Genomic DNA, 27,742 nt, shown 5'->3' on the forward strand with positions numbered 1-27,742 from the left:
GCAAGGTGCTGGTTCACTGCGCCATGGGCCGCAGCCGCTCCGCCACGCTGGTCTTGGCTTACCTGATGATTTACAAGAACATGACAGTGGTGGATGCCATTGAGCAGGTGGCAAGGCACCGCTGCATCTTGCCAAACCGGGGCTTCCTGAAACAGCTGAGAGAACTGGACATAGCGCTGGCGCTGCAGAGGAGGAACAGCAAGAACAGCCTAGCACCTGCTGAGCAGCAGGACAACACCATCTAGCATTGTCCTGGCATGGCTGGGCTACTGGAAAAGAAATTCCATAAAAGGAGGGGAGGGGAACGTGTAGTTCATTACACAGCCACAAGGATCATTTGTTATTTGCTAAAAAAAAACCCCAAAGTTATTTCAAATACAATGTCAAGATGAGAAAGAAGGGAAACCAAATTTAAAACTCATCATCCTAGAAAGTTCTAGCCTTAGCAGAATTCTTTGTTACATCAACAAATAAGTTTTTCTCTCTGCAAAACAACCCCAAACATTTACAACACAAAAGCAAGCACAACTTAAAACTCTCTTCTAGCTGCGTACCCCCAAAATTGTGATCCTAACTCAAGCCCACAGCCTTTAAAGGAGTGCAGATAGGCACTCCTCAAGAAATCTTGCAGGAAAAATGCTTAGTCCAGAGTCCTGAAGGATTTCACAGGAGTATGCCTTTTTGTGATGTTTCCTGGCAATTTTATTTCTTTTTTCATAGTGATAATCCAGGGCAGCACAGCAGTTAGAGAGCTTCTACATGAGGAGCAACTACACCATAAGCATTTGCTTTACAGACAAGAATTTCTTATCAAATGATAAACTAAAAGATAACAAATATCTCTAAGGATTTCCCTTTGTCAAGCTACAGTTGTCTTCTTTCTTGTATCTGCATGAGAGCTTGATGACTGCTGTAACTGAAAGAGGATTTATCATTGATTCACATGCATAATTGATCACCCTCAGCACTACAGAAAATTGCCAGGGCCATTCTTTCTATTTACCATGCTGATATAAACGGAGTTTGTTTCCATCAACCACCCTGCCAGATGGACAAATTAAACAGCTTATAAAACTGTGAGACATAGACAGTGATCTAACATGGAATATTAGTACCTTTAGCAGTCCTTCATTTCTGCTTATATCAGAGATTCTTACACCGTTAGTAAAAAATTGGTTGCATTTTGCCCACTGCTGGGGGATCAGGCAGCCTGAGTGTAACAACACTTACCATTCCTGTCTTTGCTAAGTGGCTGAGTGCAGCTTCCAGGAGAACTGGCATTCGGCAGCTTCCAGATGAAGTATGTCCTGCTCCAAAGACAAGTATCTTTCCTAGAACCAGGTCTTGTCTGAAGGACTCTGCTGGCCCAACTGTGCCAATTAAACAGTTCTGAAGTAAAACATACTTTTCATTTACTTCCCAGCTTTAGCCTACTGTTCTCCCAGAATTAATGAGACTAAATCAGAAAAGCAGAAGTTCTGGAACATGTGGCTTCCACAAAGTGAGGCAACTCTTGCAAGCTGCTAATGAGCTGATTCACAAGTGTCAGCAGCACCGACTCCAGCTACAAGCCAGGTCTGCAGGAAACACACACACACACACACTGAACAAGGCAGGTTGATTTCCTTCTTGCCAACCACCAGTAGCATGGAGTATTCTGTAAGAGTGCATGGCCAAAGAAGCCTCCTGCTTCAACGAGAATCATGTATTGCAATTCTGTGAAGAATTTTTTGAAGACAGTAAAAGCAAAAGCTCATTCCCCTCAAGGATAGTGCTAGAGCACACAGTCAAAACTGACACTGCAAGGTGCATACAAGACAGAGAACAAGTATATCTGTCAGGGAAAAGATAATCTTATTTATCAAAAATTTTAGTACCACAATGCAATTCATAGCTAAACAGTTGTTATGGGAAAAGAGATAGGCTAGTCCCTTGTCCTCCTGAAATGAATTCTGAAATAACAAGACTATACTGGAAACTTGCCTGCTGTAGGCACATTATGCATCATTTCCCAATCAACTCTTAACCCATATATTGTAAATAGAGAATTTTAGCAATGTGCTGGAGTCAGGATGCTACTTCAGGTTAGCAAATACCTGAAATGTTAAGAAGGTTTGATTTGCTTGTATGTTACAGGCTTCAAACCTTGAAACTGAACAGCAGCAGATAAAGACCCAGGTGCCTCTTTCACTCACTGTAAAAACACACAAATGAAAAATCACAAGACAAAGCTGAACACACCTGAAGGCTGCATATAAATGTGTCGAGTTCCCCTTTCCTTTTCTTATGCATAAAAAAGGTGAGTCACTTTGTAAAGATGAAAACGAAGTTTAAATACTATGGATACTCTCTGCCTTCAATCCACGAATTTGACAATGTAAGGGCATGAACCAAGATCTTTGTTGTATGGTGCTCTCTTTATCAGGTGTGCTGAACTCCTAAAACACAAGTTACTCCAGATTCCCATTTGACCAGCAATTTTAGCTCTCATTCAGATTCACTATTTTAGACTGCTGCTCTATTGTATTAAAACTCAATAGGTTGTGCACATAAATCTGTAGTATCAGTTTTTTGATTTGGCACCACCATACAGTTATGGTTTTATTTAAAGAAATACACATTTCTTTAAGATATATGAAATATTTCCTTTAAAGCTGTTTTATACACTGGAATGGGGACAATTTTCAGTCAAAATGGCCACTCCTTTCACCTTAGCTAGTAACCTTACTGCAGTGACAGTGCCCACATCCACATTAGAAGCATTCTGAAAAATTATTACAAGAACTTTTTCTGGTGTAGGTTCACACATCCCATATTTGAATTTGTCCACTCATGAGATCCACATAGACAGCCTTCTTGTGTTTAACAGACCTTCCTACAAGAGAAGTGCTCATGTCTGTGTATGTCTGTGTATGCCCACATACATGCATACACACAGAACCCATAGATTTAACACAGAATTTGCATCATCTTGTCACCCAGCAACAATGACAAAAGAAGAGATTAAAATTCTATCATTAAAATACAGCTCAAACACCACCTCTGTTACTATCATATCCTTTTTTATATATATATATTTACACCTTTTGTAGGAAAGAAGTTTTATACATTAAATATTGACAACCTTGTAAGGTATTAAATACATATTTATTCAATATTTTATTAAGATTATTAAAAAAATAATCTTAGGTATTCTTTTTTTCACAAGGTGTATGCAATTATGATGAGTAACCTACACTTAAGCTCTAAACAGCCTAATCCAAGCCCCACCAACTGTAATGGGCTTTAGGTCAAGCATGTGAGAGCACCATAACAAACACTGCTTCAGGAGGGAATTCCCATGCAACATCAAACTATGACAAGACACAAGAGGCTAAAAATGGCTCATCATAATTTATTTTATGTTAAAATGTACAGCTTGGGGGGGGGGGAAGGGTGCAGTTTTTTGCGGTTTCTATTTTTGTTGCTTGGGTGGGTCTTCTGTGGGTATTTTTTTAAGTGACTGACTAAAAAGATAACAGATAAATACAAGAGTGTCACTGGGTCCTATTTTTACATGTATCAAGCCTCTTCTGTTCGGCCCTTACAGTCACTCTGTACAGGTACAAAGGCTACAAAAAAGGAAGCAATATAAACAGACACAAATAACTTTTGCCTTTTTACATGCGATCTGTAAGCTTAGTTTGAGCTATTCACACGCTACTGCTCTATTTTTTCCCTTAAAAAATAACTCCAATATTTTATAAAGATAGAAAAATCTACAGATGGAATGAAAATGTAAAGTTAGAGGCATTTCCATAAAATAGCAACTTTACACCAAATTCACTACTTTTTTTTTTTAAATCCTGCCAAGTATTTGGACATATACGAAAATGTTTCAAAACTTGACAAATAAACACTGAGATGTTTCAATCAACAAAAAAAGTAAGTTTTTATAAAACAGAAAGCTGCCTTTTTCCTACCCAGCCCCAAAGAAACTGGTCACAAAAATGGAAAAGAGTCTCAACTTTACACTAAACATACAGCAATAAAACCCTTTGAACTAACCAAAATGTGAATAGCTTTTGCAGCTTTTTTTATTATTTTTACAAGTTTTATAATTAACAAAAATATAGTTCTGGTTTTTTTACCCCTCAAACTAGGGTAACCTAATCAAGGCAAAAAAATTAAGAAATGGCTTACTGTTAAGCACAACACTTGTACAGTACTACAAAATGCACTGTCACTAACAAAGACATTAGCGGCATGCAGAAGTGTCACCTTCAGAAACAAAATAATACAATAAAAGAACTGCTAAAAGGCATTTACATGTGGGGAAAGGAGAGAGAAAAAGCTCATGATCCAGTACTGTCTGATAGTTTTGGAGTCTATTTATCCACATTTTTAATGGGAGCAGGCACATAAAATGGCTCTGAACCATCAGCTGCTGTGTAATTGCAGTTCATAGAAAGAGTTCTTCCTTTCCAGAGAACTTCAAGCTCAATGAAATAAAAAAAAAAAAATGGAAAACCACCTAATTCCCCCCAAAGAGAAGTTAAATCTCACAATGTTAAAAAAATAAACAAAAAACCTCAAAATAGAACAAAACAAAACCAAAGGGAAAAAAAGAAAAAACCAACAAAGCGTGAAATAAAGAAAAACTTGTATAAGGCTTTCTGCTGCATACAGCTTTTAAATGGTGCCAACAAATGTTTTTGCATTCACACCAATTGCTGGTTTTGAAATCGTACTCTCCAAAGGTATTTGTGCAGATCAATCCCATACACCAGTTTGGTAGTGTGTCTCTTCCACGGGCCTACCTTCTCATGTAGGATCCATTGAGAGACTGTTTGGACATGCCCGTGTTCATGTAGCCGTGGTGGCCCGGAGGAGTGTACATCATGTTACTGTGGGGTGCTGTCTGCATTGGCTGCTGTGCATATGGCTGAGTTCCCATCATTCCCATCTGCATCTGCATAGGGTACTGAGGGGTTTGATTCATATACCCATGATTACTGTGATACCCACTATTCATCATTGGCTGGGACATACTGTAACCATTCATAGCATTAAGGGTATTCATATTCATGTTCACTGAATTGACATTATAAGCAGGGGCTGGCATCAAATTTACACTCATGTTCATGCCACGCTGCATTGTTAAGGTCCGTGCAGGCCCTTGCATGGCCACAGTCTGTGAAGCTCGCCCATAAATCTGTGGTTGATGGGCTGCAGCAGCAGGTGGCAGAGGTGTGGATTTGGTTCTTACAGAGACATGACCTTTGCTGGCCATCTGAGTCTGCAGTCTTTGGGTGTGAGATATTCCAATATTTGATGAAGTCATATTACGCTGCAAAAGGGGAGGTGGCAAATTCATGGGAGGAGGAGTAAGGTTGGGGGGAGGGGTCATGGTAGCCTGTGCTTGGGGTCCTCCAGGAACAGCATGTGGAGACTGGGAAAGCTGAACAAGCCCTGTGTTACTTAAGGGGGCAGACAAAGAGGCACTGTTTGCATAGGAAGTTACAGCAGCTGAATGGCTGTAAGGCAAAGAATGATCCATAAGCGTATTAGTTAACTGTTGCAGTTTAGCAAGGCTGAAGGTGGCAGATGGCTGTGAGTAATGCCCTGCTCCAAATTCACTCTGCCCCATTCTTTCATATAATCCAATGTTGGCATTGCTAGTCTCAGGGATTTCAGTCAACTGCATAGGTGGAGTGAAATTAGCAGCCATGCTGCACTGGGATAACTGTTGGTTGCCGCTTGGAGGCCTTTCAACAACACAACCTTGGGGAGATTTTACATTACAAGTGGGAGGAGAATTGATGTTTGCTTGTTGCATCATACTGCAGCTTCCATTAATATTAGATATCTGCTGGGTCACTGCACAGCTACTCTGTGTTAGGTTACTAGATGTAAGGCTGCTGTATGAGCAACTGTTTTGAGAAGAGTTGTTTCCACAGATACTACTACCCATTGTAGAATCGTAACTGCTTGGGTTTTCATAGTTTTCTGTTGTGCTCTCAATACTTCCTAAGTCACTAAACCCACTATCCACAACTTGCTGCGAATGATCAGAAACGGAGGGAACATCCATCATTGGGCTGGTCTCCATGTTCTGCAGAGACGGCACAGAAATGGCACTTTGATCTGGGCTGATCTGAGCATAGCTGTTCTCTAAAGGAGCAACATTTGGACTATTTACAGAGCGAACTGACTGGCTGGGATGAGAGTGCACAGATGAAACTGGGCTGCTGTGGTCAGACTGCTGACAGTCATCCAGTGTGGTCATCTGGGGACTTTGGTCATTGTGGGCATAGTTCTGCAAACTTCTACAGGCCTCTTGAGTCTCTGCACAGTCCTGAAATGTATCTTCATGTTCACTTGCTTCTTGGGTTAGAGACTGTACTGCCTGAACTGTCTCCGAGTCAATCTCCATGGTCTCAGTACTTTCTCCCTTGAAATCGGAATGTAATTCTTCACCAGCTTTTTGGTCCTGGTTGCTGTCTGCATGATCATCATCAGATTCAGGCACTGGGTCTGAATCTGTAGCAAGTTCTTTCTGGTCACTTGCACACTCATCAGCTGCAAGGTCAACACCACAATCCATTAACTCCTCCTGATTTGAATTACCAGTTTGAACATTTACGTCTAAAAAAGATTGCTGGGTTTCCAGCATTTCTTTGAAAGCTTCACCAGGCAATTCCTCTTTCTCCACTTCTGTTGAACCCATGTGACTATCATCTTCATCATCTGCATCATGATCCTCATTGTGAGAAGGTTCTTCATCTTCCTCCTCCTCTTCCTCCTGATCATCCAAATGCACAGACTCTTCTTTCTGCACAAAAACTTCTGCTTTGTCTTTTTCTTGATCTTTTGAATTGATTCCATCTTCTTCTATGCTCCTTTCTTCTTCCCCAGCTTTCAAAGTATCATTTTCTTGTTTTTCAAAGGGCTCACTGGGTGGATGCAGAGGTTCAGGTTCTACTTCTTTTGCCTCATCATCTGGTGGTGGTAATGCTTCAACAGGTTCTTTAATAGCTTCCTCCGTAACAGCGGGAGCTGAACAGGGCTTGTCTTCAGCTACTTCCTTTTGTTCTTCCAGCAGCACCTGATAGTCAGGCTCCATGGGAGTCTCAGGTGGAGTGTACAAATTAAGCTTAAAGCCAGGTTTTCTTTCTTTGCTCTGCCTCCATTTAGATGGACCACGTTTAACTCCTTTAGGCCAACCCTGCTTACTCTTTAAAGGTTCAAGATTGTCTTTAGTGCTTTCTTCCAACACAGCTACATCCTCTGTATTATCTTTGGGAGGTAATAGAGAAAAAAAAAGTGTCTTAGATTGCAGACTAATCAATATTTTCCAAAATAAATCTGAAAATAATTTATAAACTCAAAATGTATTAAGAAAGTACGAAACAAGAGTTATAAACAGGTCTCAAAACACAGTAGAACAATGTAGTATCTACAGCTCAAACACACTACACAGGTATGTTATGGTTTGGTGGCCTTTTAACAGACACTGTCAGAACCACCAATTATACGTTAGAAAACTCCCAGAGATTTAAATGACAAGACATGCAAAGTAAAGCAAATACTGTCCAAATATTTGATTTTAGAAGTATGCCTTCACTTTATATAGACATTAATCTAACACACATTCATCTTTTTTGACAGTAATGACATGAAAGTCTTGAGTTTCTTCTTGGACCATTCTGGAGGACAAGCCATAAAAAAATACATAATCATGGTTTAATACCAATACTGAAAAAAGGTGGTTAATTCTAATACTTTCTCATGGCCAGCATATTACGACATGGTTCACAAGACATGACAGAAGGCAAAAGATCATTAAAATTATATACAGAGTGTATCAGAACACTAAACTAATCCAGTGACTATAAAAAAAGGACCCAAACACATTAATCTCTTTCCTTTCTCCTCAGATACCACTTACACATACTCCAGAAAAAAGGAGAATTATCAAGATATAACATGTTGCACTTGGGAGTGTAATGGCTTCAGTGATACTTCTATATTGTGATGACGTGGTCCATGGGCAAATAAAAAACATCAGTCTAGTTAAAACAGGGCAAACTTGACCACTGGAACACAGCTGGAACTTTCTATTAGTTTAAATAATTTCTCTTGAGAAGCTGGAAAAAGTGGTAATATTCTAATGTACCATATCACACAAGAGCTGTTTGAAATAGAAATCAGGCCATGAGCCCTCAATTGAGGATCACAAGGATAGAACTTCGCATGCAATTACAAAAATACTGAAGTAGTACCTACTGGCTTCTTAGAGAAAACACACAGACCTGAGAGTCTAGTTAATTCTAGAATTAAAACTCATAAGCATAATTTAAGGGCCAGGACATCAAGGAAAGAGTGCACCTTAAGAATAGCTCATTAGTTTTTTCACTATCCATCCATTAACTTTTATGACAGGAAATATCCTTGAAATCAAACTAGAAAAGTAGCTTTGAAAGGACACAGTTAAAACTGTCTCTTTCAGGGAAATAAAACAGGATCCTTGTGCTGAGGATATACTATGCCAGAGAAGCACCAAACATTTCATTGAATTATCAAAAATACTGAATAGAAAGATATTTGTGTAAATCAAATCTTACTTTTTGCTCGTATCCTTTACCACTGATACAAAAACTACACTGGACAATATTCCAGTGATACCCTTTGCAATATTGAATATGAAATGCCCTGCTGTAGGGACACAGAAGTTGTTTTTGACAATACGACAAAAACTTCAATGCCCCAGACTGGATGAGATTTGTTTCCTGAACACAAAAAGCAAATTATTATAATAATAACAACAGCTAAAAACAGCTCATTAAAAATTTCCAGATGCATGACTAAAATAAACAGTTCTTTTGAAGGCAACCCAGCACAATTATTTTTGTGAATATATGAGAACACTTTAAGTTTACCTGTACAATTTTCATCACTCCTGTAACAATTAATATCTTTCTCCTCCTTATTCTGCTCTTCTTCCTCCTGCTTCTGCTGCCCAGGCTGATAGTCAAAAGCTTTTCTAATCACAGGCTTCAAGTCATCATCTTCTCCATCCATCTCACAGGTGGGTTCCAGCTGTGGCATGGGACGCTCTTCATCTGAGTTATCAAATGGCTCATTCAACACCTCGGTTGTTTCAGAAATTGTCTCTGTTGTAACACTGCTGTTTATCCTTCTGCGTTTACGGCCCCTTTTCTTTTTCAGTATGAAAGGTCTCTGAAAAACAATTCCACAAATCAAACTCTTCCTACATTCCCATTCATTAACTGATTTTGGACATAAATTTTAGTAGAGTGAGTTTACAACAATTTACTCATTCAAAAAAACACCTTAAATAGCACCAAATTCAAATGTAGATAGAATCTAAAAGTAAAACGTCTAAACAGTTAACATAGGTATGTATACATGTATACAAACCTTAATGTAAGTGAAAATCAAGACTAGAATTTTCTTTATATTGTAATGTCTTTTACCTTCTTCTGTCAAATAATATTCACAGCGCTGTTACATAAATTGTACTCACACATTTTTCCTCTGTAGATTTATAATTCCACAACAAACTTCACAAGTACCAAAGCTTATTTTCCACATTTTGCCTTTGTTATTTTTAGAAATAAGTATGTACACAGAAAAATAGATAACATCGAAGAAGCGCACCTCGAGCATCTACAGTTGGCTGCTATAAAAAAACTGTTCAAGATTTTGTTTTTCTATTATGATACATTCTCAGAGATTTATGGTTCCTTTAAAGTAAGCTCACCTAAAGTATAATCAAAGGGACAGTACAAATTCCCAGTTCTCACCTGACACACCTAAATACAAAGGCTAAGGTGCGTGCTTTAAAATTTTGGGTTTATGAAGTTCACTAATTTAAGCAACTCAAAGAATTGATTTTTAGGGAAATTAAGAAATTAGTGCAAACATGGCAGTAACCAGAATTTAACATTTAAATTAGAAGAATATGGGTTAAAAAACCCACCCTTTTGTTTTAACAACATTTATTTTAAAAAACAGTATTCCCCTTTTAGGAGTTTCTATATTAAAAAAAATAAACCCCACAAGCTGGACTCCATCTTAACACAAAAAAAGAAAAGAAAGAACCATTAAGATATTGAACCAATACCAATGCCAAACACCAGAGGGCAATCTCTAGTTTTAAAATTAACAGAAAATTCAGATTTCTTTAATGTCACTAGTATTTTATAGTTCTGTGAAAAATCCAAAAGACAAAAGTTGGATACAGTGCAGAAAAGAGAGGAGTAGTTAAGTGTCCAAATAACACATAAAGGATTAAAACAGTCTAATAAATGCTTGCAAAAAACCAGGTTGTTATTTTGATGGCAATGATTTGATTGAAATGAGACACAAATGACTTTGAACCAAAGCACTGAAGTGACCCACCTTTCTCTTCATGGCCAGGGACTGGGGCTTTGTCAGCCGGGGAGGCGAACTCTGCTGATTCTCATCCCCGCCATCCTCCTCACTGCTTTCTTTAGATTGTTCTGTGGATTGCCCTCGCTCCCCCACCACGGCCACACTTTCTGGAGATCGTAAATATTTATTTTTAGATTGTACTTTTGCAGGTGATTGCCTACTATTAGTTCTTGTGGAGAATATTTCTTGCTCTTCCTTTTCCCAGCAGCTAGCTTGTTCCATAAGACGCTCAGCCTGAAGGGTTGAGGTTAAAATAACAGGTCACTGAAACAGCATTTACTTATCCATATCCTTTGCATTCAGCTAAATAGTTAAAATAATTCAACCCTTATTAGCACTGCTGGCTAACCTAGCAACAACATTTCAGCTGAATCATCTAGTTGTTCCTTTACAACAGTTAACAGATAACAAACCAAAGAAGATTGCATTTCATGGGATATTTAGCACTATTAATGATGCAGCGAATTGATTTAAGTCCTTTAGCAGTACATTACATGCCCAATGACTGGATCACTTTGAGCAAGTTGAGAACACAAAGAATCGATTGAAAGTGCAGCCCCTGAGCTCTGCACCAAATTTGATCTGATTACATGCTCTTTGACTACCTCGAGAGTGATAAATACAGCTCCATGACAAGTGATTCACATTTTAAGTTTTCATATGCATCCCCTCAAAGTTACCATGTGTTGCTGCACAGCTTCCAAAAATTCTGCATTACAATAGCAATATGTAGTGGTCAAAGCTAAATCTGCTCTATTTAAGACAGTCTAATGTTGAATATTCAGAGTTATGAAAGCCAAAGGAAGAGAAATTCAGAAGATAACTCTGATATTACCTCCTTTTCTGCTTCCCTCTCTTCTTCAGAAACTGCAGCATTAGAAACTAACAAAGGAGTCCATCTCAAGCTTTCGGGATCTACTTCATTGATACGTGGATTCGCTTTCAGTTTCTCCATATGACTTGAAATCAGCTTTTCCCTTCTAATAATTACAAATCTACAATCAAATAAACAGCAATTTAATTTAGAAAGTGATCACCTGGAACAGCCTTTCTATAGTTGACATCCTTTTGCAAAACCACATGTGAAAAAAGATGGATAAATGAAAGGATCCATCAAACTAAAAATATCAGCTTACATGTAGTGATAACATCCTTACACTACTGACTGTTTACTGAGAGGAAGTGAAGGAACAATAGTTTATGAAGTGAAAGCTCAATATTAACCATCACTAGGGCAAAAGAGCAAAGTGAAGGTTTTATAGTTGACTACCCTAAAACTAATTCAAGAAGTTTACTGTTGGCACTTGAATCACTGCCAGAAGAATTTCTAATTTTAATATTACATACAAACATAGATAGAAAACACTGTGGATCATCAAATCAAGAGTGAGAAAGTCATAATGTTACAGCTGAAGATGTAAATTAATGGGACAAGAAAGCAAGTCAGAAGTACAGGTTTTCTAATGAAGCACACAAATATACTTTAGTCCTGTGCTAATGAAGTACAAAATGACTTTCCAATTAATATGAAGTGGCATATCAAACGTAGGTGAAGACTAATCAAACAGCACAGTATGCCAATATATTAGCATGTGTCCCATCAAACTCCCCTGTTACAAAGAACTATACAATTCTAAACAAGGATTAACAAGCATTTCAAATGCTTTAAAAATCAGGTTGGTGAAGTAGCAACATTCTCTCAGTGAAAAACAAAGTTTAAAAAAAGAAATCAGATCCAGAACCTTTTTCCCAGAATTGTGACAAACTTTTACTTCACTACATGTATGAAAAATTTCCCTTAAAATACATTTGTCCTCAGGTTGTCCATAACTAAGTACTCCAGAAGAGGTTTAAGGCAATGCCAGTACTACTCTTACTACTCTCATACACTATCTTGTAAACCAATCTCCTTTTGGAAGACTTACATTCTTGCTGATTCAAAAATTAATAGTTTTGAATGCTAGTGATGGGACACATAAAAATTACTGAGGCTGAACTTGTTCTGATTTTAATTTCATTTTTTTGGCAAGCCAGTGTTTGTAAGGTAGCTTTGCTTAATTATAAAGTTTCTATGATTGGAATATTCAAAAAGACTTAAGATCATCTTCAGAAACACAAATATGATTGAAAGCCATTTAAGGCATTTTATGGAAAGAAACAGACCAAAGAACAACCCAGAAAAGTTCTAAAATACCCATCAAGAGCATGAAGAAAGAAGATATTCACAAAACAGGAATTCACCTTCTCAGTGCACTGACTTTCAACATTGATCATAACATTAAACAGAAACTTGTATTACCAGTACCTTGAGCAGGAGCACTTCATGTAGAGCTGATCTGATCCCATGGTTTACATGAATTCAGCAATGATTGAAAGAGGAGATGTGGAAAGAGACTGCCACCCACAAACACCATTTTTTCTCTTACTGGTATTCAAAGCAAAATATTTGCACAGCAAGAGCTGGGAACACTTAGGGAAGATTATACTGAATGAAACAAAACGCTTAACTGAAAATGTTTTGAGCTGGCCACATAATTCTAATAACCATTAACATGAAAGAGTATCCAAAAAATCCCCAGGAAGAAAAGCTCTTTATGTAAAACCCACCCATACTGACTTCTATGGTGAGATGGTTATCACTCATTTTCAAGTCAAACTTCTACACAGACATTTTTCACATTAACTGTTTTGTAAGTAGAGAATGTTTTGTCACAGTATTTAAAAAAATTTTTACAAGATTCACTGACCTATCTTCTCTTTTATCTATCATGCTATGTTGCTGCAGGGTTGTGGCAATATCATGTGGACACATTCCAGTAGCTCGGCTCATTCCTTTGATGCTGATTTGTTTTTCATGGTGGCAATTCAGGTATTCCAATATGACACTTTTCCAATAAGCCAGGTAGGAGAGACGACCCAGATCAGACAATGGCTTTTCAGGGGATCCTGCTTGACCCTCTCTTCTAGAAAGTAAATAACCTAGAATAAAAACAAACAGGATACCTTATGGAGATAACAGAAGCAAGGAATTCTAACCAGCCCATAACAAAGTTGGAATTAATACAGAAGATCATCAGCATGACTGATTGAACTAACTGCAATGTCTTGCAATTAAATAAATCCTCTCTATAAAAGAGAGGAGTTTTCATCATTACAGTGACATAGGAAAGATCAAATTCTTGTGAGTGACTCAGATCTTACATTATGAGAATCAAGCATTAACCAAAAACCTTTTTCTAATTGTAAGGCAAGGATGAGAAGAAAAAGCCAATATGTTTTGGAACAGTTCCCATCATACATCTTCTCCTTCAGAACTACAACTCTCTGGTCTTTTGAGATACATTACATCACTGTCACAGCAGCAATGTTACTGTTAAATCACTTACATCACTGAAGCCAAGAACCTGCAGAAGAATTTGAAGAGGAAATATCATAGGTAATATCAGTTAAGCCATTTTTATTCAAGAAGCCCCAAGTGACATAAGTTTTTGATTAAACAGCTAGAAGTTGTATTTTGGGGGTAACATAATTCACAAGATTAATTACTTGGAGAATTAGTTAAGAAAAATAATTTAAAAATAATCTCCCTTAATTTACGTTTAAGAACATTCACATAGCTCCTGCTTGCAGTCTTCAAGACAGTAGTTGATTCACTATTACACAATGTATCACCTTCATTTTATATTCTGCGTATGTTCTAGTCCCTTTTAACTCTTCAGCTTTAGGAGCATTTTACAATTTAGAGTAGAACACACCTGCTTGGAGATACCAGAAGATGCCACCTGTAAAACTAATTCAGTATAGAGGAAAAAAATAACACAATAACAGGTATCCTTCCATAGTAATTCATCCCTCTATGATACATATTCTGCATTGTGCCTTTCCAAAAACTGCCAGCACAGAGGCCTTAAACAACCAGGTTCACAAAATGCCTTCTCTGCCATAGGCACACACACTATGTTTATGGAATTACATTACTCAAAGTCATTTGGAATCCACCAAAATATACAGTTCTTGTGCCTTCCAATACTCTTAAAATACTTATTTTCCCTTCAAATTTTTCACTTTTATTTTTCAAAGACTGATGTAAAGCATATCTAGTCCAGTCATGTCATGTTTGTTAAACAAATCCTACTAACATCTTCACAAAGTTCCTTCTAAGCAAATCAGCTATGCATTAAAAGCATATGATTAACATCCAGGTTGAAGAGAAGCAATGGCCGTGTCCTTATTTTGCTGTAGGGTCTACTATACACAAACCACACACAGAGGTATTTTTCTTAGTTTAAACCATGAAATACATATACAAATATATGTCTCTTTATTCTGCCTGAAACGTTGGTCTTCCCTTTCTTGGACACAATACCAAAGGCCCACAACAGAATTTAGAAAAAACATAGACAGATGTGCATCATAGTCTAATGTCCAGATTGCCTAAAGAAACTTACCTAGAAAAGCAGATGTCCTACTACATCTCAAGTGATCACAACATAGATACTGAAAAAAGTAGTGTGCCTTTCATATCTACCAGCATGATTTGTGATAAAATGCCAGAGCTTCAGGAATACCATCCCACATCTGCCTACTCCTACAGAGCTACATGAAGCCTGCCTACATTTGCATAGTACCACTGGAAATTCAGCAAGTAAATTTATTTTGTTTTACAGAAGAAACACTACCATAAAAAATAAGGAAAATAAGGTATTTTAGCATTTTAAATTGCAGCATATTAAACTTTTTTATAACTAGAGGATACATTTTAGTACATCTTGGCACTACATGCAACCATGGTTGACAGGAAACATCAAATTCCACATTCAGCATCCTGAATAGTTTAAAGGTAAAGAATTATTGCTTTAATTCCAACTGCACAAAAGCAGACCTACAGTGTATAGCCTATTCTGCCTAATTTTAAATCAAGCTTCACTTGTATCAAGAAAGAATTCTGGATCACCTGGTGTACAACATACAAACCCAAGTTTTATGCTAAGATGTCCATAAAAAACCCTGCAAAACTGAGGTAGGTAGCAAAAGTAGTGATAGAAGCATCAGCATAGGAAAAGAGAGAAAGAATAATCTAGATTTTAATAATAAATCCATGAGGAGAACTTAGAGTTGCTTCAAGAACATTTACAGTTTACCCTACCAACGTGACATTCAAGAAGCCTTGGGCACTAATAGAAAGTGTAGGGTATTTGCAAGACCTAGGTTTCATTGTTGCATTTCACTAGACTTTGAAGTTACTTGGACTCTACTTCCATTTTCCTCATAGATAAGGGGGCTACACCTATAATTTCTTGGTAAGCATATTATGAAGCTGAATAAATACACTAATCAAACAGGAGTTTGGAATCTTTACTTAGGCAGCCACAAGCATCTTTAGAGTTTTACTAAACTGGCTCACTGTATCTTTCCTGTGTCTGAGGATTTAGAGACTAGTTCTTAGTGGTCATTTTCACTCTATATAAAAGCAGTGAACTGTTACCTACATGGCAGTAACATCTGTCAGTATCCTTCCTCTACCTTTCTAAAATAGAACCTATGCTTTTCCAAAATGCTCACATTCTAGAGGATTAAAAATACAAATCAGAGATAACAATTTTGGTTGCATGTAGCAAGAACTGAATGGAATGTCTCTCTTAACAGATTCTGTGATTTGAATAACATCTATGAAATTAAACTTACCAAAGAGATGTCAAGTAATTGATCTAAGTTGCAGGTAAATAAAAACTCTGATCTTGGTAGTTCATGTATCTATCCTGAAGCATCTGAAATGAGCACAATATGCCCCTGTTAAACAGACACCCGCAGCCTCACTGTGCCTGCCTAACCTTAATAATGGATAGCTTCCAAGTGGCAACCTGAAAGAACCTTCTTAAGGTGTAATCCTTGATATCAGATGATGAACAGTAGCAACACCCACAGGACAAAACAGAGCTCTTCAGCACCCTATCCGTGGAGTAAACAAGCCAGACTGTATACTACACAAAAAACTAAAACCTCAACAAAATAGAAGACCTAATCAAGAACAAAGAATTGTCTATCTTATCTTCTGGGCATATGAGTGATAGTATCACAAAATTCAACAGCCAAAGTATCAATAATGATTTTTATTTCTTGCCTTATCTCTATCCTCCACAGCAAAGCAATGCATCAAATGTGATTTACAGCCTTTGATTTCTGTCACACAAACCTCCCCAGGATCACTGAGGTTTCATCTTACCCAAGATTTGAAACAATTAGAAGAAATGAAATCTGAGGAAGGGAAAGGTTGTATACATACATAAATTTTATGCCTTCAACACAAATTAAGGAGATAATTAGGCATTAAAACATACATTTAAACAAACTGACTTGTAATTATCCAGTAATTTCAATCTACAGGAATCCTAGTAATGCCCCTGAAATAGCTACAGATCCACAACACACTTATATAACTTTAATATATTTGTGCCAGTCTCCAGAAACTTTCAGCTACTTAACTACCAATTCTTTTGATACTTGGTTCTGTATCTTCATACAAGTTAAATAGCATGAGAACAGAAGCCTAGGCTTGATAACAGGACAGTGGCCATTTGGAATCTTTACTTCATATAAATGAAAGGAATTGAGTCTCCACCTCTTAAAGTACAAAGGATCAAAATTTAAGAGAAGTATAATAGCAAAACCCTTAATTTATTGCTTATCTATTAAAATACCCACAAAACAAAGACTGTATTATCATCTCTGAATAATCTTCCAATAATTCTTTATGTATGCTTGCAATACATAATGACAGAATCAGACTGAGGAATAGACCATATGAAGAAGCAAATTCAAATCTGTTAATCTGGCTTTCAACATGGAGTCTCTTTTGCCACTGTAATTTGCCTCACAGCAAAACAAAAAAAAGCAAACTTAAATGATTCCAAACTTGCTTAAGCCTAGTCTGCATAGAAAGGCCATTTAAAAATCAGGTGTCAGCTCACAAGCAGCAATAACATAGCTTAGAACAAGTGTCAGGTTGTCAGTCATGAAACAGCTAGTGAGCTGCTAGAACATACAGCAAGCCATAATAAGGAAGTGGCAGCAGCTTCCCCTTGCCTGTCATCGGTATGTGCTGGGATACAGCAGCGAACTGTAAATGGCTGAACTGAACCAAGGACAATACAGGCAGCAGAGACACAGTGTGCCATTCTAAAGGACAGACTTGCTCTCCAGACCACTGCAATAAAATTCATTTGAACAGCTACACAGAATTGCAGTCAATGCATAACTCCATTTCATCTCTCTTGACCTGTTCAGCTATACTTACAATAGGAAAACACCACTGATCCTATAAACAGGCCACAGGAAAGTTGCTGTTGTCAAGTGTCACATCATCAAATCCACTTCAAAGTGCACCTATGCAAGACAGTGCTTAAATGACAGCCTGCTCAAAGCACTTTACTTCCAAACTTCCTGAAGCTTACTTCAAAGTTCTCCTATCATGAGGCATTGTAATGCTAACAAGCAAGTTTCAGAAGACAGCACATAGGGAAATACCTGTAGACACAATTTATACAGACCTATGTTATGTGACTTATACCAAGTCATATGCTCTATAACCTTTGTAATGCACAACCATTTATTTCACTCGTTCATCTTCCTTGAGTTTCTTGAAGATGCATGTAACATTTGTCATCCTTCAGGAACTGAGGATGTTCCCAATTGCCTTGACTTCTCAAAGTCAGTGGGGAGAGGTGTTGGAGTCATGTCAGCCAGTTTCCTAGGATGAATCTCACCATTTTACTTAAGCACTCTGTAACTTGATCTTCCTCTAGCAAAGATGGCATCTCACTCTGCTGCTTAAATTCTGTCACACCAGAGAACAGGTCCTCCCAAGAAAGCACAGAGTACCTCAGATCTCTTCTGAGATCCACACCAAGCCCCTCTGTTGTCACACTATGCTTATTCCAGTCATCAGCAGGGCCATCTTCAGCTTACTCTCCCTGTGGGTGTCCAATAGCTCTCCATATTTTGTTACTTTCCACTCCTTCTGCTTCCACTCCAACCAAGCTTTGGCTTAACATCGCTGCACATGTAAGCAATACCAGCGCCTTTTGGAGAATTTGGTTTTGCTAAAGTCAGGAACTCTCCCTGCAGCCCAGCAGGCTTACTGTCATGCCTGCTATTGTCATGAACATTCGAATAAATAATTTTTGCAGTCTAAGGAAACTGTCTCCAAAGATCAACATGTCCTGTGCTCCTTTGATCTTCACAGCAAACCTCTTGGAGGGCACCACTTAGCAGTTCTTTAAAGAAGATAAAATTCTGGACCTTAGTCTGATAGTTACCATCCTAATTTCTCTCAGTATCTGAAACTCTACTATCTCCCATGCACTACAGCCTGGGCTGCCGAATACAAAGCGTTTGCCCTAGCAAGTCCTTCCAAAATCTGTGTTTAAATGGTGTCCCAAGTGTCTTGCTGTCTTTGTAGAACAGTTTCAAATAGTTCTTGGGGAAAAAGGCCTTTCACTCACAGGTATCACCCAGCTACTTGGAAGGTTCAAACTCTTCCCATTTTTTGATCAGGCTCTGTATAACAAATGCCAAGCACAGCATTAATGGCTGCTGCTTTGTCCTCTGATTCTGAAGCATACTGAAGGCTTGACAGGCCTATGACCCATTCCACAGCACAGAACCATGCTTCCAAGTAGGAAGATTGCAAAGGAATCTCTGTGTAGAGCACAACCTCCTCTCCTTGGCTTCCCTGCCTGTCCCTGAAGAGACTGTGACACATCTATTGCAGCAGTTCAGTCTTATGAGCTACTCACTGCATCTCTGTAACCCCCGTGAGGTTATCGCTCAAGGACAAAGTACAGTCTTCTATTTCTACCTTTTTGTCCACAGGACATGAGAAACTGGAATAATGGGATCTCAAATGCAAACACAAGAGGGCCCCCTTCCCCTGCCCACTACAATCACACTATCTCTTAAAATTCCCATTCTCCAACAAGCCCAAGACCAGGATGGCTATTTATTCCTCTAGAAGAGCTGTCCAAATTGATTTCTGATGTGCTAGTGTGATCATTCCAAGTCATGCCTCTGACACATCACCCTCTTTACTTGTGTTAACTCCTAACAGCTCTTTCACCTTCAGGACAACTGATTCTGGGCCAACTGTTCCATTAATTGTGAGGTTTGCATGTGTTTGTCATTGTAACAAACAGGTGGATGACACCAAAGTTCAATCACCTACTCAACTCAGGACCCATCAATATGCTTCCTCCTTCTATGCTATGCTCCAAAATGTTCAAAATGGATTAGCAAAGAATTTGTTGCATTTCTCCTTAACCACTATCACACAGCTCTCAAATGCAATATCTTGCTCTATTTTCTGCTATTTAGCCTAAATATTGCTCACTACGAGAACTAATACCAATATTCTATTATATTTTACAGTGTACTGAGATTACAGCAAGGGTCATTGCATTTGCATCTTCTATTGTTACAAAAAAGTGAAAAAAGCACTTCAAACAAGTATGGATCTCTCTAGGAAGTGTTTAGGCAGACAATTATAAGAAACATCACCAAGAAGTCAGGATATACTCCTATTAAGAAGAATTCATCTTGGAGAGCACTTCCTATGCACTTGTATCCAGACAAAGGTTGGGAAGGCTTTAAGACATCAGTGCTTATATATTAAATATTCTAGATGCATATCTGCCCATTTTAAACACTATTTTTCTATCAGATAGTATTATATCTAGCATGAATATGCCCTATAAACAAATTAAAGCAACAATACCTGTAATTAAGAATTTGGATAATTTGGAATTTGGATTATTAATGTCATCATGTCATTAAGCAGTCAGCAATCAAGTCCACTGATGTGGTCTATCTGCCAGTGAAGTCAGACCAGAAGCATCACCACTTGGCAAGAGCTGCTGGAGGGCAAAGGGATAGGAACTATGTACTAATGTCATGCAAATTGAGTCAAATAGGAGCAGGTTTTTTTAATCACAAGAACAGAGTTCAGTCTACTGATCTTTCCACAATTTTAGATTGAATAGAGCCTTCACAGCAGAAGTCTTATAAGAACTACATCCACACTAAATCTGCAAAATAAAGTAACACCATGTAACTAAGTAACACTAACATTTTGGACTTCAGTCTGATTTATAAGGATAACAGCTTCTTGCCATGCACTGTGTAACTTAAACCTGTCAATCTCAGGTTCATATTTATGTATGCACATCACGATCACACATACCAACGTTTGCATACAATTCCACACATAGCAAAGGGAACTCAACACCACTGAAGTAACTCTTCTGAAAACATAATTAATGTACTTATGAAAGGCTTACAAACACACACTTGAAAGATGCCAGTACACAGCTGAAAACCATGAGCAGACAGGAGCGTCACAGCAAAATTCAACTACTGCTGGGAGCTGGAAACAGCTTAAAAATCTGCTTCTCAGAGACCCCTATCCCAAATCAATTTTTTGTGGAAGGTCCTATGCAATAGCTTATGCTCAGAATCTAACCCTTACATAATCATTACTATTCAAGTCCTATTCCTATTTTGTTAATATTTGTGTCAGAAGAAAACATACTTACGAGCATCTATCCAGAACAAAAGAAACAACCTGTGAGCTGTTACCCTTGTATGTTTGGAGTTCTTCTCTGTCTCTTTAAAGGCCATCCCCCACAAATTAATTACCAAACTTAGGCAGATGGAATCAAGCACTTTTAAAGTTTGTTTTACTTGAAATAAAACCAAGTAAAATAAATTCTTTAGTATGACAGGGAAGAACTTGTGAGTTTTCATGTAATGTTCTGTATCAAGCCAGAAATTTGAAAGAACAGCAAGTACTAGCAACTGCTTTAATAATACACCAGTATCTAAAGTGAGGAGTTACCTCAAACCAACATTTCAAGCTATCTTAAGAGCTAATGTTTTTTGTTATACAAAACATCACATGCTTTGTTTTGATATTACATGAACAAGTTGAGAAGACACGGGTTCAAAAGGGTAGTCAGAAATATCAACACAGCTGAGTATTAGACAGGACAGTTCAATACAGATAGGTCAGCTCAATGCTGCAAGTTCAGAAGTACGACCATGAGTGGGAGGCAGAAACAGGTGAGGTGAAAGTGTGAGCTTATTAAGACTTACAATTCCTAATGTAATTCATGCTACCATTTTTTTCATAACTATTCTGTGTGCCTCTGAACTGTTCCTATCTATGTCAGTGAGAAGAAGGTCAAATATAGAGGACCTTAAATAGGTGTTAGTACCCTCTTTGAAAGCACTTTTGAAACAGCTTCAAACGACCCCAATCCCAAGATCCACACAAACACTATTAAAAAAAGACTAGCTGTAACTTGAGATGCTCAGATCACTGAACAACCTGCTACATTCTCTTTTCTTTGTCAGAGTAAAGGAAAGCTTTCTTTGTGATGAACAGAGTAAGCCAAAGATTCTCTCATTATTGTTACAAGAAATAATGCCAGCTCTCATTCCTCGCCACATCCTCAAGTAAACCCAACACAGGAGGCCCAAAAACCTTTAGCTCCTTTATAGAAAGCTTCACAGAAGAGGTTAGGGCTAAGCAAATGCCCTTCATGAATAAAAGGAAAGGTAAAGATGACTGCATTACAGTCAGACCTACAAAAGGCACCCTTTGAGCGAATTAATTTGCTAACACTTATTTTACCTGTACCAGTTGCCAGTAACCCCCTTGAGTGGAGGTTCTGTGTATGAAGTGGACTACTTATAAGCAGAGTGAAAGCATAAGCAAGAGAAAGAGAACTGAAGTACCCTTAAAAGCAAGACTTGTATGTGCAGAGGGCATCAGTCTTGAATACCAATTGAATGAATAAATTTGTCAGTAGGTTAAGTGGCTTAGAAGATCATTAACAACTCTGTATTGTTCTTGGTTTTATAAGCAATATCTTAAGTTATTTAAATTTACATTCTAAATACTAGTCAATAAATGACACAGAGAAGTAAATTGTTTATACAACTGTAACTGTTGAATGAACTCCCTTCAGGAACTGCCTTTACCTTCTGGTGTTTAATGCTGACAGCACATGAAGAGTGGGTTGTAAATATATCTCCTGTGCACATTAGACATTACCTGCTTGGCAGGCTCTAGGTACCTCTACAAGATCCAACTGACAAGACAGGAAGATGGACCTAGGAGGTTTTGCCTAATATAACAAGTACACTGAATATCCTCAGAATCTTTACATGGCACTGAGGCCAACCAGCACAGACAGATGGCATCCATACCATTAAGCTCTGACTCTCAGCTGGAGTGTTAACCTGCCTGTTAACATAATCCTCCCAGCCTCAGGAAGATTGTTATCACACTTGGAAAGTGACAGATGCCCTGGACCAAAAATCTATCAGGGACTGTTTTAACCATTTTAGCGTAGATAAAGTTCCAGAGCCCAAAAGCTTTTCCTTTCATTCTTTTATTCATACCTATAAAGGACAGCCTAGCAGTACTAAACAACATGAACAAAACTGAAGCAGGGAGTTGAATACTGAGATGCCAAAAGACAATCTAAGAAATCACTGCAAGTACTGAGTTTGCTCAGGTCAGTGGTCATGACACACATACTCCTTAAGATACAAAAGATGCAAACTGTATTTGTCTGGTGGGGGCAGCAAAATGTCACTGCTGCTCATTTGCTCTGCTAAAGCATCCTGTGTAACAGGGAATTAACCAAATAAGATTTAGCAAAAGCCAACAGGTTAAGAAGGTTATTATTAAATTTGATGGTAATATCTGGATAGTCAACATACACAGAAATTGCATAAGAAAGGGCACATTACCTACCAAGCATCGAACACAAATGTACCTACTACAGCACGCTTCAAAAAGCTAAACCCAAGATACAGTAACCTGCTAAATATCTACTGTGACTCAAAACAGCAGTAAACAAGGGAAAAATAAAAATACTTTTAAAGAAGGTAGAACTGATAAGAATGCTGGCACTGGAAACAAGACAGCCATTAAGGAAGCCACAAGGCTCTCTCTGTGCCTTAATAACAGTGTGACAGGCCTTTGCCTTCTACTGCCTGGGCCATGTGCTTGGAGCTCTCACTGCTGAAGACCTCAGCCTTCTTCATATACTGAGTAATCAGTCCCCCATTTCTTTCCAGACAGGGCTCACATTTTCCCTATTCTTCCTCCTATCACCAATGCACAAAAACAAGATTTTCTTTTCCCCCTCAATGTCCCCAGGCAGATTTAACTTTATGAGGGCTTTGGCTTTCCTAACCTGAACCCTACCAACCCAGACAATATCTGTTTTCCTCCCAGGCTACCTTACCCTCTGTAAATATTTGAATAATTAAAGATACATTACTTAATTAAAATCTGTTTTCAGCTACCAGTCTGCAATGGATGGCTTTCCATGTTCTCTAATGCCCTATAAATACAACTTTGTCCAGAAAATACTCACTATCATTCTTACCATGTTTAGCCCTGCCTTTCCACTGTTTTCAATGTTATCTGGAATAAAGATGCTCTTCAGTTAAAACAGCCTTAGCTTCTGTATCTGAAGTGACATGTCTGCTTTCTTTTGCGATTCTGATAAATGTACAGTGTCTTAAAGCTATATAAAAGTGATGCCAAGAAATCCCAAGAGGCTGATTTTCTTGGAATAATCTTAAGTCAACTAAGCTTGATTCAAAATCCGTCTTCATTCCCCCCTCATCTAAATCTCAGCTTGACAGAATGCTCCTTATTAGTTATTTAGGAGAGGCCAAACTCAATCCTTGGGGTCAGCAACATAATCAATCATCAAGAAAAGAACAGAAAATAAGCAGCAGCAGTCAGGCTCCCTCACAGATTTACAGCTACCACAGACACTTTAAAATTCATTGCTAAAAGAAAAAAAAAGAAAGGCAAAGAAAAAGCAGGTAATTGAACCTTTCATTTGGACACAGTGCTGTAAACATCACCACAAAACAACAAGGAGACTGACGCAGTGTTCTGTACTGGGGTACACAAGTCAGTCAGTCAAACACAGAAAACCCCACAGCACAGAATGATTCAAGTAAGCCACCACATTTAACAAACGAAAGAGGCTTGTTTTACACAGATCCTTACATCTTCCTAAGTGTAGTTTGAGAATACACCTTTCCAATAAAGCCTAGTTACAAAAACAAACTGTTCCTCTCCACCCTTGGTCTCGTATTTTTACCTTCCACTGTTTGCCACAGCCCCAGCAGTAACAAAACAGTACTTTCAGGATTGTAATGTGAGAAAGAGAATGCTGAAATGCTCTCAGCTAAAGAAAATTTTATCTTAAAAAAACCTCCATGGTCCCACTTCATCCCCACCTCAATTCTGTTTATAGACCACTGCAAAGCATGATTGTGAACAACTCTTTAAAGTGTGTTTATTCCTAGACTGTATTTCTGTTATATTTCAATATTTGTTAGGGTAAACTGTAAAACATCTTAACATCAGATTTTGGACAATAACAGTGCAAGAGGTGTTTACTGAGCGTGTTCGTAATTTCACAGACAATCTAACTTTTCAAATGCTATATCTACTTCATATTTATTTTTATTAAAGTACTTAGACATTAAAAAAAATTCATATGATTTTCTTAAAGCAGGTTTTCCAAAATATTACTTTCTGGCCAACAAATTATTTCTCATAAAGAGATTAAGACTATCACTGTTATATAAACACATACCACACAAGTGGATCCGACCACTTAGAGCCTCCTGAAGGTCAAGCCTAGCTCTTAACTGCTGGCAGGTATCAGACAGTGGTTCTCAGCACTTCCAAAAGTGTACCAGAACCTAAATGCCACATGTGAACACACTTCTGATCTCTCCTAAGACGTTTGTTTCATTACATCATCTGTCTTCATATTTTTTAAAAAATTGTTTTGTTTTCCAGAAGTCAATTTATGAATTATTAAAAGACATTTTCTCAGTTCAGGATTCATGTCTTCTTTCCATTTGAATAGTTTAAAATCAGTTACCCCCCTCTTGAAACAAGTTACTTTAAGAGAAGTCTACACAGGTACTTACACCAAGTAAGGCCACACAAAGCAAATAAACTGTGTGAATTCATCATAATGAAGAAGAAAAACACATTTTCATTACTGCTGCTCTCTCCTGCCCTCACAGCACTTTTTGCTTAATAGTTTGCCATTCCTTCAATTTTCAAGTATCCTTTAAAGAAGAAATCACACCATTTCTGTACTGTAATGGCTTTTGCTCATTTAGCTTATTCCAGCTTCCTCCCAAAAAATGAAAACACTTCAATCAAGAAAGCCTTTCACCTTTTCTGAGGCTCTTCCTTTACTGATATACTAGTTTTTAAAGGCCCTGTAAAAACCTGAGGCAGCATTTTTACTCTATTCCACCACTTATTATCAACACATTCATTGTATTTGAAAAGTTAATCATCTTCCAAACAGGGTTGACATTTTCCCAAATGCTAGTATCTTACCAGCAATATGTTGCCCTAAATGAGAGGCCACATGTTAGTCCATTACTAGTTTTAAGTTTTGCCCAATTAGTTTTTTTTTGGATGGCTTCACAAAAAAAATCACTGCTTTTCAGGTTTCCACAAAGGAGTAGCCTAATTTGCTGTTAAAGCAGGAAGCCTGGAAGCACTACAGTGAGAACCACAGATAAGTGAATTATCAAATAGATCTTTTGGTACAGCAACATTTTCAAACCTTCTTGATACATTAAAGCACCACAAAGCTACTTCGGAAGATGAAACTAGAAGAAGATATTATTGTCCAACTAGCCATGGAAGGCTAGACTGACTCCTTCTGCAGATACTGCAAAACCTAGAACACAGTAATGCATACAGGTGAGAAAACTAAGACCAAAATTGTCTAAAAAGAATTGTTCCTTTTAATAAAAAATAACCTTTTGTCTGTGTCAGAAGACAGAGCTTTTCAATTCCATGAGCCACAAGGAAGTTGGAAATAACTAGCTGATCCTAGAAATGTAAATACTGTGTGAATTAAACATATTGAAAAATAAGGGTTTTATTTTTGAGCCTTATGCTCATCTTCAAGTTTAGCAGAAACCCAAATGTTTTTATTTGATAGAAACACTGATTTTACAGACTAGACCAGCTCTTCAAAAAACTTGATGGAAGAAGAAAACTGCACTAACCACCAGAAGAAAATTTCATCCTTTCAGTCTCCTTTAACTGTGCCTGAAGACTAACCAAGGTTTCATGGAATGCAGTTTTTTCAGTTTGTTTCAAAAGTATCTCAAAAGTGATGGCCAAAAGAAATAAATACACTGTCCCCATTCTCATCACTAGAGGTTTATGCTACCTATAGACACTTGCGGAACAGAAAACTTCTCTGCCTACAGCAGTTCCCTGGGCTCAACACACAATGCTTACCACTTCTGCATGACTGGGCACTAAGCAGTGAACATCTTCCACATTTCCATAGAGAGATGCAGATCATCTGAAACCAGTGCAAACTGGAAGGAATTCAAGAATGCACTTTACAAAGCTATGTATCTTTTTTTTTTTTTTTTTTTTTTGCCTATTCAGTGCCCCATCACCATCCCTCACTTCTCAAGCAAAGTGCACACAGGATCATGTATAACAAACACTTTTGAGGACATCTGTACTAACTCCCCACACACTTTCAGCCCAGAATATTTCACTGATTCAGCTTTTGTGCTCAAAAGCCCCTAAATGGTTAATGTGAACATGAGATTGTAGGTATTTGCAGTAGAGAGAACAGGATTAGAATTGAGAGCAGAGAAACAAGCTTTAGTTCCAGATCTTCAGTCAAGTTTTTCAAAGCTGTGAACCACAAATATTAAGAAGCATTGTAGGCTAATGAATGTTGCCACTAACTAAGCAAAAGAGTGGTTACCAATTAAAAAATATCACTAATGGTACTGACCTCCTTTATCACTGGCTCTGCTACTTATGAAAAGCATTTAGGTGGAAAGAAATAGCTTTTCATTAACAGTTTCCCCTTATTTGTAGAGCAAATTTTTTTCCCCCTTTTATCCTTTGGCAACTTGCTTTCTCTGGTGCTATACCTTAGCTGTGGCACAAGTGCTATTACTGCTATTGCACTGTTGCTTCTGCAGATCAGGACTGGAAGATTTACTCACCTGTTTGAACAGAACAATAAACAAAAACTAACACTTGACCAAGAAACATATCAGATCTGGGGAAGTGAGCAAACAAGGACACTTACCAGAACCGATTTTCCTACACCAGAATAGAAGTTCTCAGGTAATATAAATTCTATTTGTTTCTTCCACTGTCAGACTAGAGCTGCCTTTCCCTATTATGATTTTC

At 37.9% G+C, this 27,742-nt stretch overlaps 2 protein-coding genes across 12 annotated transcripts in view; one reads left to right on the top strand and one right to left on the bottom strand.

The window, feature by feature from the left end:
- DUSP29 (dual specificity phosphatase 29) overlaps positions 1 to 27,742 on the top strand; it is a 73,919-nt gene that overhangs the window by 22,337 nt on the left and 23,840 nt on the right. Inside the window, exon 4 of the mRNA XM_021549188.3 lies at positions 1 to 27,742. This exon is cut by the window's right edge and continues 23,840 nt beyond it. Within this exon, the coding sequence (XP_021404863.2) occupies positions 1 to 245 (245 nt within the window). The 3' untranslated portion in view covers positions 246 to 27,742.
- Positions 3,375 to 27,742, bottom strand: part of KAT6B (lysine acetyltransferase 6B) — a 104,518-nt gene continuing 80,150 nt past the window's right edge. For all 11 annotated transcript variants that reach the window (XM_085583490.1, XM_085583489.1, XM_085583487.1 and 8 more), the window contains exons 13-17: positions 13,188 to 13,419; positions 11,276 to 11,435; positions 10,408 to 10,674; positions 8,922 to 9,222; positions 3,375 to 7,278 (exon numbers count right to left, since the gene is read on the bottom strand). In XM_085583490.1, the coding sequence (XP_085439616.1) occupies positions 4,796 to 7,278; positions 8,922 to 9,222; positions 10,408 to 10,674; positions 11,276 to 11,435; positions 13,188 to 13,419 (3,443 nt within the window). In that variant the 3' untranslated portion in view covers positions 3,375 to 4,795. The remainder of the gene's footprint in view (positions 7,279 to 8,921; positions 9,223 to 10,407; positions 10,675 to 11,275; positions 11,436 to 13,187; positions 13,420 to 27,742) is intronic.

This window comes from Lonchura striata, chromosome 6, assembly GCF_050655825.1.
Source record: "Lonchura striata isolate lonStrDom1 chromosome 6, ASM5065582v1, whole genome shotgun sequence".
NCBI classification, from domain to species: domain Eukaryota; kingdom Metazoa; phylum Chordata; class Aves; order Passeriformes; family Estrildidae; genus Lonchura; species Lonchura striata.